Consider the following 17,583-nt stretch of genomic DNA (forward strand, 5'->3'; position numbering starts at 1 on the left):
TAAGCTTGAACATTTTTAGAATGATACTAACCATACTTTTTCAAATTAGCAGTGAAAAAGCCTGTGCTCAGGTATGCGATACTGTTGTGAAGACACAGGAAGCCAGCCGTCTTATCGCCACATTCCCCAGCTTGAATGCAGGTAAAGGCATTGAGTAAACACTCCAGTATGTATTGCACACTTTTACAGCAATCTGCCTAGGTGACACATTCTTCCACTGATGTGTTGATGGAACCGACAATAGCAACGCAACCTCACGTCGCACACACACACACGTAGAGAGGCCAAAGCACAAGACACACTGGGAAACAGAAAACAGTTGCTTTATTTAAAAACGATACACTTAATATGTAAAAATAAAGGTTGATGACAAATCATGCACACATACATGGTATGTTGAAAAGCTTCACTCCCACACAGGGCACATATAGCGCTGTGTGAAACACTCAAAGCATCTAGCAGGGAACTGGTGACTGCGTCAGCAAGCCAGCAGGTTGCCTTTGACCGGAGACATGGGCTTTCCTTTGTTACAGGGAGGGAGCTTCTGGGCGTCTCTGAAAAACACAACAAGGCTGTTTTAAGAGCTGATACATAGGTCACTGATTCAACTTTAATGTAACTGGCAGCACACCATCCACAATGTCTTTCAAAGGTTTTTTTATTAAATGTAAGTAACAACGAAATTGTAGCACAATGATTACAAATGTTTTCCCCTTTTTTTCCCGAACATACCCCACCCACATCCCACCCTCACACCCAACAACACGAAATATACACTACAAGAAACAAAAAGAAACAATCGATATGAAAAAACAAAAAACAAAACAAAAAACATAAAGAAATTAAATTAAATCAAATAAAAGAGGGGAGGAGGTAGCTACTCTTCTATTGTTGTCGTTGTTTTTTTTTTTTAATAATTTAAGAAGGGGCGCCAAATTCTGTCAAATGTATTCTCAGATCCCTGGGTAGTATAACGTATCTTCTCTAGATTCATGCATGACATAATGTCTCTAATCCAATGTGAGTGGGAAGGAGGAGCAGGATCTTTCCATTTAAGTAAGATGGCCCTACGAGCAAGTAAAGAGGTGAAGGCCAGTACCTTTAGCTTCACTTTAGGCAAGCCTGAATTGGGAGCGATGCCAAAAATTGCAGTGAAAGGGTTCGGCTCAATTTGATGCTGAAGTACTTCAGAGATTGTTTGAAAAACTGATGTCCAGAACTCAGTCAAGGTGGGACACAACCAGTACATGTGAAAGAGTGATGCCGGTGCGCTCTTACAGCTATCACAGGTCGGGTCTACATCGGGGAACATACGAGCTAATTTAGTTTTAGATATGATCCACAATGTAACAATGACACTTTGTTTGCATAACTTTCTTTATCCTAGTCAGTGATAGTCTACGGTCTAAAACAGATCCTCTTTCCTTCTTGCAAAAAAAATGTATTATGGGAGACTACTCGAACAGTGGCCCATGAAATGAAATTCATATTTATAAAAAGGTGGTGCAAGCAATTCTGGAGACCTTACAAATCAGTGAATATCTCCTAACAATCTGCTTCTTGTCCGTACTGTGCGCTGAAAAAAAAATCTGATGTTAATACACAGCCTAGGCTCTGTAAACATGCTATGGTGGGTCCCCTTTGCTTATATTCCCTTTGTTTACATACCAGTTTACAGAGACTAACACCAGGTTTTTTTCAGCGCACTCACAGTATGGACAGAATTTAAATTCTATTCAATTAGTGCATTAAGTTCAAGTAAGTTGAGTATTTCTCTTTTACTTTTTAAAGCTGAAGCTCTTCCAGAGGCTGCTGATGGTGGCCTGTACTCCAGGGTTGTTCTCGTTATTAGGGGCGGAGCTTTTGTTTTTCCTCAGCCCGCTGGCCCTGGCCGGGCCTAGCGCTCGCACCTTCAATGCTTGACCCTGCACGCTGGACTTTGGCTTGGACAGACCTGGACCTGAAACCTGGAATGGGAAACAACAGGCATAGTGGACCACATTAAACCACTCGTTTTACTGCTACGAAATATGTCTTAGACTTCATTATTTCTAAATTGTGAAATTAATTAAAAAAATCTGAAATCTGAAAAGACAAATTGCAATCCTATGTCTGGTAAGTACGGAGCTGGAGCGAGGGCGCTGTTAGCCTAGCTTAGCCTCTTTCCAACTATTTCACTTTTTAAAGAGATGCAAATGTGTGCAGAATTAGTTAGATATTTCCAAATGTGCGTATTTATTCAAACATTTCTATAAAAAAAAAATGTAATACAAAAAATAATTGTTTTATTGTAAGTCATGAACTAGATAAGTTTCATGATGATATCTATAAGTAACATTTCTTTTTACATTCCCCTGCAGTGTCTCGCCTCAAAAGAAGAATTCAAACCTAATGTCTGCACAATGTTGGATGTGTAAGTCAGACACAAACTCACCGCTGGTCTCAGCCTGCTGGCTTTCTGCTCTGCCTGTTCTGAGTGTGTGGGACTTTGCTCTGGCTCACACTCTGTGCTGGAATTCATTTTCTGAGGAAACGCATCGAAAACACATAAGACCACAAAGCCGTGCAACAGTACCACATTAGCTCTCTGCCCACACACTCATGAGCTATCAAACTGAAACCATGATGCATGTGCTGGATGTGTGAAGGTTGAGCCAACCACAAAGGAAGTATCGACATTTATAGAAAGGCGTTAGCATTGACTTACACATGCAGCATCCTCCTGGTAGGAGGAAGGGAAACTGTAGGTGGGGACTTCCTCTTTGTGGCAGGACGTGAGGTTAGGCTGGGAGAAGTAGGCACTGTCCTGTGACGGAGGGGAGTCTGGATGCTTGTCCTCTGGCGAGCCGTCAGTGGAGGATGGACGTGTGGGTGAGGTGTCTCTGTCCGGAGATGTGTGTGTGGACACAGTCTCTTTCTTATAATGAAAGTGCTGTAGAGCAGCCAGGCCCGAGCCCCACTTAGACACACTAGGTTTGTGTGTGGAGGGGGAGCCTCCTGACCAGGCAAACAGCCTGAGGCCCAGACTGGCTGGACTGGGAGATGTGTTGCTAGGTGGAGATGTGTTGCTAGGTGACGGAGGCGGGCCAGGAGATGTGTTGCTAGGTGACGGAGGCGGGCCAGGAGATGCGTTGCTAGGTGACGGAGGCGGGCTGGGCGTGTCCACAGAGGGAAGGTCTGGACCGTCACTGTCCTGTGTCTGGGTGTTGGGAGAGACGTCCTGAGTGGGACTCACACCCTCACAGGTATCAGCTGCTGAACTGCTAAAGAACCTACATGTGGGAATATAGTATAGTGTTAACATGACATCATCCTTAGGCAAGGCAAGGCAAGTTTATTTCTAAAGCACATTTCGGACACAAGGCCATTCAAGGTGCTTTACAGATGCAAAAACAAAATACATCAAGAATAGAGCACACATTAAAAAAAAATACATAAAAACATAAAATAATTAAAACATTTAAAAAGAATAAAAATAAATAAAAATTTAAAATGACAGGTTAAAACGGAAACAGTAAAGTCTTCAGACCTGATTTAAAAGAGCCGAGTGTTGAAGCGGACCTCAAGTCCCCTGGAAGTTTATTCCAGAGCTTGGGTGCATTAAAACTGAAGGCTGACTCTCCCTGTCTAGTCCTTACTCTGGGGACTGTCAGTAGCCCAGTGTCAGACGATCTGAGAGCTCTGACTGGTTTGTATGGGATCAGCAGGTCAGCGATGTATTTGGGGCCTAAACCATTTAGGGCTTTATAAACCAACATCAATATTTTAAAATCAATTCTTTGAGTGACAGGAAGCCAGTGTAAAGACCTAAGAACTGGGGTAATGTGATCCACTTTTTTGGTCCTAGTGAGGACTCGAGCAGCAGCGTTTTGAATTAGCTGGAGCTGTCTGATTGATTTTTTAGGAAGGCCTGCAAAGACACTATTACAGTAGTCAAGTCTACTAAAAATAAATGCATGGACAAGTTTTTCTAAGTCCTGCTGAGATATTAGCCCTTTAATTCTTGATATATTTTTAAGGTGGTAGTAGGCTGACTTAGTAATTGATTTAATGTGTTTTTTGAAATTCAAGTCTGAATCTATGACTACTCCAAGATTTCTAGCTTGGTGTGTGCTTTCTAACATAACAGATTTAAGCTGTGCGCTGACTTTTAATTGTTCATCCCTGTTACCAAAGACAATGACTTCAGTTTTGTCGTTGTTTAATTGAAGAAAGTTTTGGCACATCCAGTCATTGATTTGTTCAATGCACTTACTTAGTGCTTGGATCGGACTGTAGTCTCCTGGTGATATGGTTATGTAAATTTGTGTGTCGTCTGCATAATTATGGTAACATAATTTGTTCTTATTCATAATCTGAGCTAGTGGGAGCATGTAGATGTTAAACAGAAGAGGCCCAAGAATGGAACCTTGGGGAGCCCCTATCTCACTGACCATCTGTAAATAGCAAACTAACTTGAAACTGATGGTTTTTTAGGGAGAGGACAAACACAGGAAGCCATCAGAGATTCTTAGCTTGGGCTGCAAAATCCAGTTTTTCTAATAATCCTACTCTGCTGGAGGATAAATATCTTTTTAAATGCTTTTAAGAGCCCGCGGGTACCCTGTGCTTGTCTTAGCCTACGGTACTCCATGGTTAAATGTATCTCTAGATTAGGCAATGAGATGATGATGCCATTGACTTCCTGTGATCACCTGCTGTGTGTGGCGTGTCCGTCCTCCTCAGCTCCCTGGTTCCTCCTCTGCAGCAGTGTGGCAAAGCGGTTGCGTGTCCTGGGCTGACTGCTCACCGCTGGCCTCTCTGTCTGCTGCTCTGACCTGGGCCGCTTCTGACTGGAGGCAGAGTACTGCTCCAGCACGTCACGCTCCGTTTCACCAGAGTCTGTGGGAAACAAAAAGACAAGTGCATTCCAGATACCACGCGTTTACTACTTTGTTACTATTATTTCCATTCTACCCAGTATAAACCTACCTAGCGCTTTTTATGAGTTTCATACTTGAAATGAAAAGTATTATGAACGTGTATGCGGTTATAATGCGACTAGATACCATTATGAATACATGCCTCTTTTTTAAATTAGTTTTCCATTCCATTTATACAATTTATTTAGCCTGGAAATCCAGACCCTGATATCTTGAACAATATAGGGTCTGGCCACGATCAATAGTAATTTCCAACTCAAGGGACGGCTCCTACTCGTGCATTTCAAATGCCAGTGCACGCAGTTGGATAGCACTACAACCAATCAGAGCGATGCACAAGGTGACGTAAGCCCCATTCGTTTAGCGAACAGCTGTTAAACTGTTAAATTAAACGTTTGCCGTTGTCGGTCGGCAAAACAGAACATTCCACTTACTTGCTAATGAAAAATTTGAGTGCCGTCTTCCAAATCGTAAAGGGTCGAGGCCAAAGCAGTCTCAAACTCACACAACATGTCCGCAGCCATCTTTGATGTTTACTATCACGGCTTCGACGTCGCATGCACGTCACTGTCGTCATCCGGTTACGTCCGCCCCAGAGCACCATACAAAGGGCTCTGGCGCGCCCATATTAGATAGAACAAAGTGAAACGTGAGACCCAGATTTCTGGTCTTCTTGATAAAGCTTCAACGGAGCATGGCCAGACCAACAGGCGCAGCAAATTTAATTTGCGCCTAGTGGCAGGTCTGGGAATGCCAGGCTACAATTTATTACCGTACTTTCCGCACTATAAGCCGCACTGGACTATAAGCCGCAGGTGTTATAATGTTTAATTACCATATGTAAGAATTCGTACACAGGGGATTGTCGGGAAAGAGATGGCTGCTTGAGGAAGCTCCCATTTATTAACATTTCAACAAACAAGTTGCATATTTGCATAACGTATTCAAGTGTTACCATTTAGTGCAATAGCTATTAGGGATGGGCACGAGTGTTTTCACTACTCGTGTGATCGCTTGCATTCCTCGAGGATCAATCGATTCCTCGTTAAACTTTTTTAAATTTTTAGAACGCAGCGCATCTGTCTGCAGAATAACGGTGCATCGCAATAAAGCCAATAACCTGTGCTTAATGCTTCTTGTCAAACAGTCACAGTTACCATATGATTGTAAGGATTTATTTTCCACAAGTTTAAAACACATTTTCCTAACTGAAAGTAATTAAATAAGCGGGCCACAATTTAAACCGATCGAGTAGGTCTGCGGTGGAGAGAGAAAAAAGAGAGAGAAATAAAGCATGGGCTGTAGTTGGCTAACAATCAAAATAGACACCATTTAAAATAAGAAGGGCAGCAAATACAATAAAATAAGAAGGGCAGCAAATACAATAAAATGATTGTCCTACAATTTAAACACATAGATAGGCTAAATAACTCACCAGAGCAGTAGAAGTAGTAGTTGTATATCCAACCGCGTAATGCTCACTCCTGTCCGTGACTAATTACCGCGACTAATTCCTCGTTAACGGAACGTTACACCGTCGGCTTTTGAATCTCAATCCTATATTCCATAATAAAGGCTTCTTAACTGTCGTTTGCACGAATGTGCCCGAAGTCAGCCTGGCTTCTTTACGTGACTTTCCAAGTTTTCCAGCACCGCATTCAGCTCCGCGGTGCTGTGGAGACCACACACTGGCTGCGCTGCACGGAGGTGGCAGTTATTTGCGGTTGCTGTTTGACACAACGCTTAGTTTATTTAACTTGGATCAAAATATTTAATTTTGTTAAACTTTATTTTATCCGTTTTGTACACGTATATAACATTTTAAAATAGGGGCGGCCCGCCGGCCGGCCTAAAGACTACAAACACTAAAAAAAACAAAAAACGATTTTCCTCATCCACCAATCGAGATCATATGAAACGAGGAGTACTCGAGTACTCAATTACTAACGCCCATCCCCAGTAGCTACAGAACATATACTGTGCTGTGTAATAACAGGGTCGAAAAACGGGGGAAAAATCGCGGCTTGTAGGCCGAAAAGTACGGTACTATTATCTCTCAATTTTCTCTGCTTTTGTTTTATCCCTGCTAAACTTTTTTTTGTTGGTACATATACACAAAGTAACAATGGGATGAGTTTGTTGACTATCGCCATTTTTATGTTATGGCTGTGTTAAAAAAGCATGGCGAATTGTAAACGGTGTGTTTGTTGTTGCCCTCTCACCTTCTCTTGGTCTCTTGACCTGCAGCCGTAGACAGCCCAGGCCCACCACTCTCTCCTGCCCCCTGGTGGAGGCAGGCCTATCTGGGGAGGCAGCAGACGATGGGGGGGCGGAGGGGGTAGGCTTAAGGCCTCTGCTCCACATACTGGGCTCAGTGGGGGCGTGTGAGGCATTCCAGCTGCGACTGCGCTGTTTGGAAGGCTGAAAAAGACATTTGCAGAGTTGTTCCACGTTAAAGGGCTAGTTCAGTATCTTTTGAAGTGTACGAGGTACTTAGGCCCAGTTAGTGTGTGACATTATGGAGATGGTGATCAGCACTGTCATTTTAAAGGAGAGACGTCCTTGTAGAAGAAGCCAGCATTGTACTGTTGCAGTGGGGGCCAGAAGAATTATTTTTTTCTCTCCACATACTGTATATTAATGCTAACCTAAAACCAATCTGTTCAATTGTAAGATAAACTGAGATGTTTTCCTCTGTAGTTTGCTTCCAGACAGCTCTTTATTTTTGTCTCACTCCACTAATCAGCCTCTCTGCTCAGAGCTACTGCTGATTATTCAAGAGAGACACAAGAAAACATAAATAAACGGCTGTCTGGTGGCAAGCTAAAGCTGTGGAAAAAAATCTCAGTTTGACGTACAATTAAAGGGACATTTATGTTTTTAGGTACGCATTTACAGTATCTCACAAAAGTGAGTACACCCCTAACATTTCTTCAAATATTTCATTATATCTTTCCATGCGACAACACTGAATAAATGACACTTTGATACAATGTCAAGTAGTCAGTGTACAGCTTGTATAACAGTGTAAATTTACTGTCCCCTCAAAATAACTCGACACACAGCCATTAATGTCTAAACTGTTGGCAACAAAAGTGAGTACACCCCTAAGAAAAAATGTCCAAATTGGGCCCAAAGTGTCAATATTTTGTTTTGCCATCATTATTTTCTATCACTGCCTTAACCCTCTTGGGCATGTAGTTCACTAGAGCTTCACAGGTTGCAACTGGAACCCTCTTCTACCCATTCATGACGACATCAAGGAGCTGGTGGATATTAGAGTCCTTGCGCTCCTCCATCTCCCGTTTGAGGATGCCCCAAAGATGCTCAATAGGGTTTAAGACTGGAGACATGCTTGGCCAGTCCATAACCTTTACCCTCAGCTTCTTTAGCAAGCCAGTGGTCGTTCGGAGGTGTGTTTGGGGTCGTTATCATGTTGCAGTACTGCCCTGCGGCCCAGTTTATGAAGGGAGGGGATCATGCTCTGCTTCAGTATGTCACAGTACATGTTAGAATTCAATGAACTGTAGATCCCCAGTGCTGGCAGCACTCATGCAGCCCAAGACCATGACACTCCAAACACCATGCTTGACTCTAGGCAAGACACACTTGTCTTTGTACTCCTCACCTGGTTGCCGCTCCACACTCTTAACACCATCTGAACCAAATAAATGTATTTTGGTCTCATCAGACCACAGGACATGGTTGCAGTAATCCATGTCTGTTAAGTAAGTAAGCCGTAGTCTGTTTGTCTTCAGCAAAACTTTTTGTGGGGTTTCTTGTGCATCATCTTTAGAATAGGCTTCCTTCTGGGATGACAGCCATGCAGACCAGTATGATGCAGAGTGCGGCGTATGGTCTGAGCACTGACAGGTTGACCCCCCACCCCTTCAAGCCCTTCAGCAATGCTGGCAGCACTCATACGTCTATTTTCCAAAGCCAACCTCTGTGTACGACGCTGACCACGTGCACTCAACCTTCGTAAACTGGGCCGCAGGGTGGTATTGCAACATGATAACGACCCCAAACACACCTCCAAGATGACCAGTGGCTTGCTAAAAAAGCTGAGGGTAAAGGTTATGGCCTGGCCAAGCATGTCTCCAGACCTAAACCCTATTGAGCATCTTTGGGGCATCCTCAAACAGAAGGTGGAGGAGCGCAAGGTCTTTAATATCCACCAGCTCTGTGATGCTGTCATAAATGGGTGGAAGAGGGTTCCAGTTGCAACCTGTGAAGCTCTAGTGAACTACATGCCCAAGAGGGTTAAGGCAGTGCTGGAAAATAATGGTGGCCACACAAAATATTTACACTTTGGGCCCGATTTGTAAATTTTTTCTAAGGGGTGTACTCACTTTTGTTGCCAGCAGTTTAGACATTAATGGCTGTGTGTCGAGTTATTTTGAGGGGACAGTAAATTTACACTGTTATACAAGCTGTACACTGACTACTTTACATTGTATCAAAGTGTCATTTCTTCAGTGTTGTCCCATGGAAAGATATAATGAAAAATGTGAAGAAATGTAAGGGGTGTACTCACTTTTGTGAGATACTGTATATATGTGGAGAAAAAAGGTTTTTCTTCTGGTCCACTCTGCAACACTACAAGGCTGACATCTCCCCCAAGCTCCTTAGTGACTGCACTGACCGCCATCTCCATAATGTAACACACTATGCCTAAGTACCCCAGACAACCCCACTTCAAAAATACTGAACTATCCCTTTAAAGGTGACACCTTATAGTGATCCTTAGGACCGGCTCATTTTACTGACTGTGATGGGATACCTGTGCATTAGGTTTGTCTGGGTTAAATTGGTCTATCTTCTCCATGGTGTTGATGTCCAGGTTTCCCAGGGCCATCTGCAAGCCTTTGTCGTCACCTAGGTTACTGGATTCAGTATCATCAAAGAAGAAACACTTTGCAGGTGACAGAAAGGGGGTAGTTTCTATATAAAATACAGTCAGCTGCTCCATACGTATTTGGACAGGGATGGAACTTAAACAGCCACAACAACAAGACTTTCCAAGAGGTAAGTAGCTGTTACAAAAAAATCACAGCTAGCCCACTTTCTAAGCATGGGGATTTGCAACCGAATATTAAATATAATGAACTAGGGTTGCAAAATTCTGAGAATTTTCAAAGTTGGAAAATTTCCATGGGGAATTTATGGGAATTAACGGGGATTTGGGGAATTAACGGGAATAAACAGGAATTTACTCAATTTAAAGCAACCCACATGCACTAAGTCATTCTAACTATGTTATTTCAGTCCTGGCAAACGTTCTAGACAGTAAAAAGCAGTTTTTTCAACAAAGTATTAAAATATCTGTGAACATTTAATTTCAAATCATATTTTTTTTAAAGCCTATTGAGAAACCCAACTTGATATCATATGTTGATTTTTACTAGACTACTACTACAGTGATTTTAAATATAGTTTGGGAAAATATATTTTAGCATAATCTTGAACAACCAGATTTCATGCAAGTAACCTTGGCAGGTTGCACAATTTTTTTAGTGCTATTTAGTCCCTGTGTGTTTGTCTGTAGCTGTGGTTCATTGTGCCGCTGCCAGGTCACCTTTGAAAGAGAGATTTTTAATCTCAATAGGTTTTTTTCTCCTGGTTAAATAAAGGTTAAATAAAAAATTAAATAAACACATTGCTTACTGCTGGGGTACTGAGGCCACGCCCCCTACATGCACTGTGCATTCCTCCATCACATGGGGGACAATTTACTTAATTTATTGAATGGATGGGGTGAGACAGATGAGTAATATTTTACTCAACATTCATCTTTTTGTTTTCATTGAAATGATTGATTGTTCATAAAATAATCAAAACTTTATAAAGTTCTACTTACAAATAAATCTGTTCAAATGTAATGTTTTTTTAATTGTATTAGTTTGCATGGATGTCTGTCTGCCTATGACAAAATATCGTGTTTATATTTTTAGATTTATGTTTTGATATGAAAAATAAATAATTTAAATGACCGCCATTTAGTTAATTCCTATAATTCCCAATTTTGAATATTCCCCAAGTTCCCGTGGAAAGTTTCCGGAAATGGTGAGCTGAAATACAAGGTCTATGTTTAAAAAAAGAAATTAACCCAATATTGCTTTCATCACCCTTCAATTTAAGCTGAATAAAAGGCACAGTCTAACCCTTTGTGGTGGTGTAAACAGCCAAAAAAAAAGGCCATCTTCATAACCAGTGGTGCCACAAGATGCGAGTGAGGGCATAAGGATACAGTCCAGCATAGGTGAGTGTGTGTGGGTCCATGTGGTCTGGGTAGGGGTTGAGAGGGACCACCATCCTCCGGACAGGGTCAAACACCAGCTGGTACAGGAAGGTGTTGTCGGCTCTGGTGAAGCCCTGGATGTATTCTTCAGGAACCACCAGGTTCATCTTCAGGTACTGGCCCATCTTTCTGATCACCTGAAAGAGGCAACCACAGGGCACAGTAAACAGTCTGCTCAAAACAACACACACACACACACACACACACACACACACACACACTAGAGTTGGAATGAATGCAATCACTGGCTAACTGACAACTAACGACTCACTTTGTGTACAATTTCATAATTTAGAAAAATACCAATCATTGTGAGGACGACAACTTTTACAACCATGATTTTGTTTGGATTGAAGTGCTTATACCTTACAATGTGTATAGCTGCTCTTCATGCCTATTCTGTTTTTCTAAAATGGAAACATTTGTGTTGTATATTCTTATTGGTTTATTGTCTTTTAATATTCCTTATGTCAATTATTGTCGTTTATTGATAGTATAAAAAAAAAGTTTTTAAATAGTCATTTGCTGGGTCAGTTGTTTTCCACTGCATAGTTATTCTTATTATTTCTTATTTAATTTATGACCAATTTTGGACTTGGACTTGATGTTTGTACTTAAACCATGTAATTAAAGTGAGTCTATGCATTGTGTGCTGAACAGTGTCCCCTATGGTCCAAACAGGAGCATTGTTGATATTAAAATGTACTCCAACAGCAGCACAAGTAGAGCGTGTGGTTGTGCGTGTGTGTCCCTGTGGTCTCACCTTGAGTATATCGGGCTCTTTGGCCAGGCGCAGCAGCTTGCAGGCTTTGCCCAGCCCGATGCCGTGCACCGAGGCCAGGTAGTCACAGCCAGAGAGGATGCACATGTGACGGAACTTCTCCTCCGTGAAGACGTTCCCCAGGGAGCGCACGCGGCCCAGGTTGCTCTGGTCGATCTCCAGCCCGTTGCCCTGCTTGTCCATTTTGAGGATCACCTGCATGAGTGTGACAGACAAGCCATCGTCGTTTTACACAGTTACATTTCATGTGCCATGGACCAAAAGTGTCCTTTTGGAGTTTCCAGCTGGTATTTTAGGAAACGGCTAGACATTCCCTTGGAAAAAACTGTGTAAAAAATAATTTTTCTATGGGTTATTGATCAAATTTGAACTGTGATTAGGAAAGGCTTCAGGCAGTTGGACACTTGTTTTGTTTTCAAAATTTAAAAATAAATTGACTTTGTTTTTGTCCAACATCTAGATTTTGGGGCGTTGCAGATATGCAAATGTACGCATCATTAGTAAGATATTGATGATTTTTCATATTTATTCAAACCTTTTGGAAAATACTGTAATACAAAAAGTTGTTGTTTGAATGTCAGTAATCAACTTGCAAAGTTTCATAATGATATATATAAGTTTAAAAAATTCCCTATTAGCCCACCCCCATTCGCTTAAACAGTGGTTCTGATTTGCTCTATGTCGGCCCGCTGTAGCTTTCCAGCAGCTTGTTGACAAGGTTGTCCACCCAGGTTGTGATCGTGGAAGGTCCTGGATATCATTTCTGGTGAACAACCTTTTACAACGCTCTATGTCTGTTTTTAAAAAAAGGGGTTTTGCCCCCTAGGTACATTTTCCAATAGTACAAATAGCACCCCCTCATAAATGCAGGTTTAGACATTCAAAACCATCCTTTGCTGCTTTCAAAAACGAGCTTGAGCATTTAGACACAATACGATCCGTTTCCAATACTAAAGGCGTGAAAAAAAGTTTTGTACTCTTCTGTGGTCTCGTAATTTGTAATGTGTATCGTATAATCGGATGGCTAATTTTCATTAAAATATTTGTATTTCCCCTGGGATATGTTCCCATCTTTTATTTGCAAGTGTGTTTTTGTACTATTGTTGTTTCTCTCTGTTGCTGGTGTGTCAACACAGTCAGCACTAGGAGGATTTCTGCCCATTCAACATTTGATATGCTTTAATGATGACAATCAGGCTTCCTCCATGTATGCATTTGTGTACATGGAACTTGGTTAAAAACTTGATACCTTTTTGCAGCCGAATGCCAGCAGGTCAGAGTCTTCTGTGATGACAGCTTGGGCCAAACCACTTTTAGTGAGGTAAGCTAACTGAGCATCAGCTTCATATGGTGCCACAATACAGTCCACTCCTTGAGCCCTCGCCACCTAGTTTAAAAAAACAAAGACATTTCCAACATGACTTCAACATTGCAGCATGGATGGATAGATGTAACCACAAAGCATGAAATAAACTACACAGAGAAATAAAGAGCAACTCACACAACATTAGATATTTGTCTTTTTAGGAGTATTCAACAGACACCAGTTACACTTACCTTGCCTGGCATTTGCCCCTTTACCATCACCCTTCTATATTACCATTCTAGATGAAGTTATTGTGAGACATTGCTCTGTGTTGTGTACAACGATGTAGCCATAGAAAAAGCTAATATACTGTACGTTAGCCTGTCAGGAGCTAGTATATAGGGAGCGCTCACCTTAATGAGGTTATGAGCCATGGTCGGGGTGATGTTCACACTGCGGGTAAAACACTCTCTGGCCTCTGACAGTTTGCCTTCACGTAGGAGTTGTTTGCCTTTGCGAAGGTTAGATTCCCTGCGACTGAACGGCACAGGAAGGGAAACAGAATTAATAACGGTTACGGAAAACACTTTCTAATTTCATAGCAGCAGTTACAATTAAAAGGAGGAGTAGTTGGGGGCGCCTTTAGCTCAGTTGGTAGGGCGTCCCCACCATGGGCCTCGGCCAGCAGCGGACCCAGGTTCGATTCCACCCCGCGGTCGTTCTCTGCATGTCACTCCCCTCTCTGCCCCATTTAAACTCTGTCTCTACACTATCAATAAAGCATGAAAATGCCCAAAAAATATCTTTAAAAAAAGTGGAGTAGTAAGCGATACTGGAGAACGCTTCTTGTCAAAAATCACTTTTTACCAAAGTGGCAGGATATCTCCTCACAATCCGCTACCTGTCGTGTGATGGTGTCTGCACTGAAAAGAATGCAGTCTTAATAAACAGCTTAGGTTATGTAAACGGGCATGTTGCTACCAGTTTACAGAGCCTAAGCTGTGCATGAACACTTGATTTTTGTTCAGCGCTCACAAAGCCCGTACAGATAGCAGCATTCTCCAGAACAAGCGTTCTCCAGAATCGCTGACTCTACCTTTTAATCAAAGTCAGATGTTGAAACACAATGAGATTTAAAACTACAAAGAATAGACAGCTAGACAGCTTTCTTGCTAAGGATATCAAAATAAGCTAGGACTTCTTTTACATAAAGCATGTGTTAGAGGAGGCATTGTTTTGGCCTCACCTGTCAACAGGTATGTAGATTACGCTCTGTCCTTCCTCACATGAACAATGTAGCACTGTTGCTGTTTTGGAATGCAAATAAAACCAGCTTTGTCTGAGCGTGTTTGTTAGCAGCAGGTATGAAGAAAACTTGATTATTGTGCTTGTCACAGGCCATCACATGCTTTACAGAACCTACGGATGACAATGTCGCTCCTCCGTACAGTATGATTCCCTAGAAAGTTTCCCTGCATTCCAAATCACATACTCTTTCTTTGTACTACACTACATACTAAAGTACGTAACTGTTTTAGGGCCACGGGGTTAAAAAATAAAATCAGATAAGGAAGATTGTTTTTTTCATTAGGTCGTGAAATGTCAAGAATAAAGACGAATACTGCAAAATGCTACTGGAGTTAGGTAGGGTGGCATTTATGTATTTTCAGCATACTACAATTGACGTGCATGTATTGGGACATCCAAATCTTTTTCTGGCATACTAAATACAGTAGTAGGGAAGTATGGGTATTGGAACTCAGGGTAAGTTTCTGTTTGAATGATGGTGCCAATGCTATATCTAATTTGAACAACTTTGGCTTCAGGATTTGTTATAGTTTCCAACCCAGTGGAGCCTATCACAGCAATGTTTTGAACCTCTCCAGCAGTCAATGTGATAGAAGTATTTTTGACATGTTCTGTGAAAGACCCAGCCTCATCTTCGCCCAACGTCAGTAACAACTCTTTATTCATATGGCCAGTGGGATAATATAAATATTTTCAACAGAGAAAAGCATTAAATTCTTACATTTGAAATGCTCGAGTCAGAGAACGGAGTACAGTCTTTAGGCCTTAGGTGGCTCTCTTACATAAAAATAAAAAATGCAATTATTTTTTCTTTCCTTTTTTTCTATGTTAAATTGTCAAAGGAAGCCCAAGACTCAAGAATTGGCAATGACTGATGCTGGAATTATTGTGTATATAACAAATAAAGGATCTTGATCTTGAACGGGCATGCATGCACTAGTCCAGGTAAAGTACTTACTCTCTGCGAGCCTTTTCCACCTCCTTTTTCGATGGCAAATTGTGTCCGTCAAACACCAGAATTGGTTTGACTCCGAAGGTCAAAAGCATGTCCACAAATTTCATGCAGTACCACACATACCTACAATCAGACCAAAAAGAAAAAAACGCCAATATCAGTTCTGGACATTAGAAATCTTATTACAAGAAGATTAACAAAATGTTAAATTATTTATAGAATGTATTTTTCTTTTTCTTGTTTTTTGTAAAGATTATATTTATCTTTTTTGCATTATTTTAGTTTTTGTTGATTAGACAGTTAGAGAGACAGAGATGAAATGGGTTAGAGAGGGGGCTGACATGCAGAGAACGACCACAGGCCGGATTCAAACCGGCTGCGATGAGGACTAAGCCTCTATGTGGGGAGGGCCTCTAACCATTACACCCGGAGCGCCCCTATAGAAATATTTATTTTTTAAGGTGGAATAATAGAAATGCTTACTGATCAGTGGGTTCTCCTTTAGCGAGCTTCTCGGCACATGCAAACGCTCCTTTATGCAGCCAGCAGTACGTGTCCACGGCCACAGTCTGCCCTTTGTATTTCTTCACGTTGATGGGCTCTGATGCATCTTTGATGAACTGCAACAGTCCAGAGATCCCCATTGTGGGCAGCTATTGATTTGAGCTGCTAGGATGTTCTGAAACTGGAAAGGGAAGAATCAGAGTAAATATTGTCAAAAAACATGTGCTCGCACTATCAATAAGGAAATGCTTATCCCACCAGACAGAACACACATTACTAATAACATATGGGCTTAAGACCAATAATCAGTCATGACCGCTTTGCACAATAATCAAAACCATGTTACTTCTAGATCATAAGGGCACTCTACCGTGTCATTTACATTTGCATAACTCACAGTTGCGCACACATAGGAGATCTCTATCCATACACATTTTATCATCTTACTAACAACTGGACTTAAATGATCTTCACTTAAAGACAAACTGAAAAATATCTAATCGTGGAGAGGAGCATGGATTTGAGCATTCAGGACTGAAAGGCTACGTCTGCTGGCCTGGGCTGTTCTGTTCGAGACAGGCAATGCTATTTTATGTCATGCCCTGCGTTCCATAGTAGGTTATAGTTACTGAGAATGTCCCTGTATCAAGCATTACACACGTGGCATTGTTTGTTGTGAGTGCAGTTCACATTTTCGTGCTCTTTCAAATATTGCCAGTAGTTCAAGCTAAATTTGAGAGGCATCATCTTTACATCTAGGGGAGCAGCTCGTTACTGTACAAAGTGGACAGCTTTTCTCACAGAACGCTCGCTAACGGTAGTTACCTGCCACAGGGACTGCGACAAGTCAGAGATAGCATAACTAACCAACAAACACTTCCCAAAACACGTGCAAAGACAATGTTATGTCAAATTCACTGAATGAAAACTTACTTATTCCCTGTCAGTTTGATAAACAGATACAGGCGAGGCGGCTGGTCCGAGCGGTAGCTGGAGTGAGTTGAGTTTTAGCGGCAAAAGAAGTGATTCAGTATGAGCTGCTGCTATTGGCCAGATAGAGGTAGAGGGCGGAACCATGGAAACGCTGATAGCTCATTGGCCGCTGGGGATTCACTAGTAAACATTACATCAGCTGTGTTATTAAGAGTTGATCAAAAAATAGTCTGTAACTCGCTTAACTCAATGTTTCTGAAAACAGGTTTGATAGAAAGATGATATGTAGAACATGATACTAACTTAGGCCTATTGGAATTGAATTCAGTTCCTTGGGGCGGATCGGATGCTTTATGCAGAAACCTAAAACAGCCACAACGTCCACTGCAGCCTAGCATAAGTGCTACATCACATGTCATATTCCATGTCCTTGGTCATATTCGGGTGATTGTTTACAATTTCAACTTTGAGCTTCTACAAAAAATATCAGGCTACAGCGCCAAGAATTCTATTCCTGCAGTAGGCCTATGGACAGTTAGTTGGCCTATTTAATTCATCTAGATCACAAAACAT

The 17,583-nt window shown here is 41.6% G+C and overlaps 1 protein-coding gene across 1 annotated transcript; it reads right to left on the reverse strand.

Annotated features, from left to right (window-relative positions):
- Positions 1-430: 430 nt before the first annotated feature.
- Positions 431-17,065, reverse strand: exo1 (exonuclease 1). The gene is made up of 14 exons (XM_080037283.1): positions 17,011-17,065; positions 16,057-16,258; positions 15,577-15,696; positions 13,724-13,847; positions 13,254-13,391; positions 11,987-12,199; positions 11,173-11,360; positions 9,706-9,808; positions 7,145-7,343; positions 4,695-4,881; positions 2,708-3,272; positions 2,435-2,524; positions 1,783-1,967; positions 431-554 (listed from the first exon to the last, which is right to left on the reverse strand). The coding sequence occupies exons 2-14, from the start codon at positions 16,215-16,217 to the stop codon at positions 479-481; spliced, it is 2,349 nt and encodes a 782-aa protein (XP_079893409.1). The 5' UTR covers positions 16,218-16,258; positions 17,011-17,065; the 3' UTR covers positions 431-478.
- Between the last annotated feature and the right edge of the window lie 518 nt (positions 17,066-17,583).

Source organism: Ammodytes marinus (genome assembly GCF_949987685.1).
Source record: "Ammodytes marinus genome assembly, chromosome: 11".
Taxonomy (NCBI): Eukaryota; Metazoa; Chordata; class Actinopteri; order Uranoscopiformes; family Ammodytidae; genus Ammodytes; species Ammodytes marinus.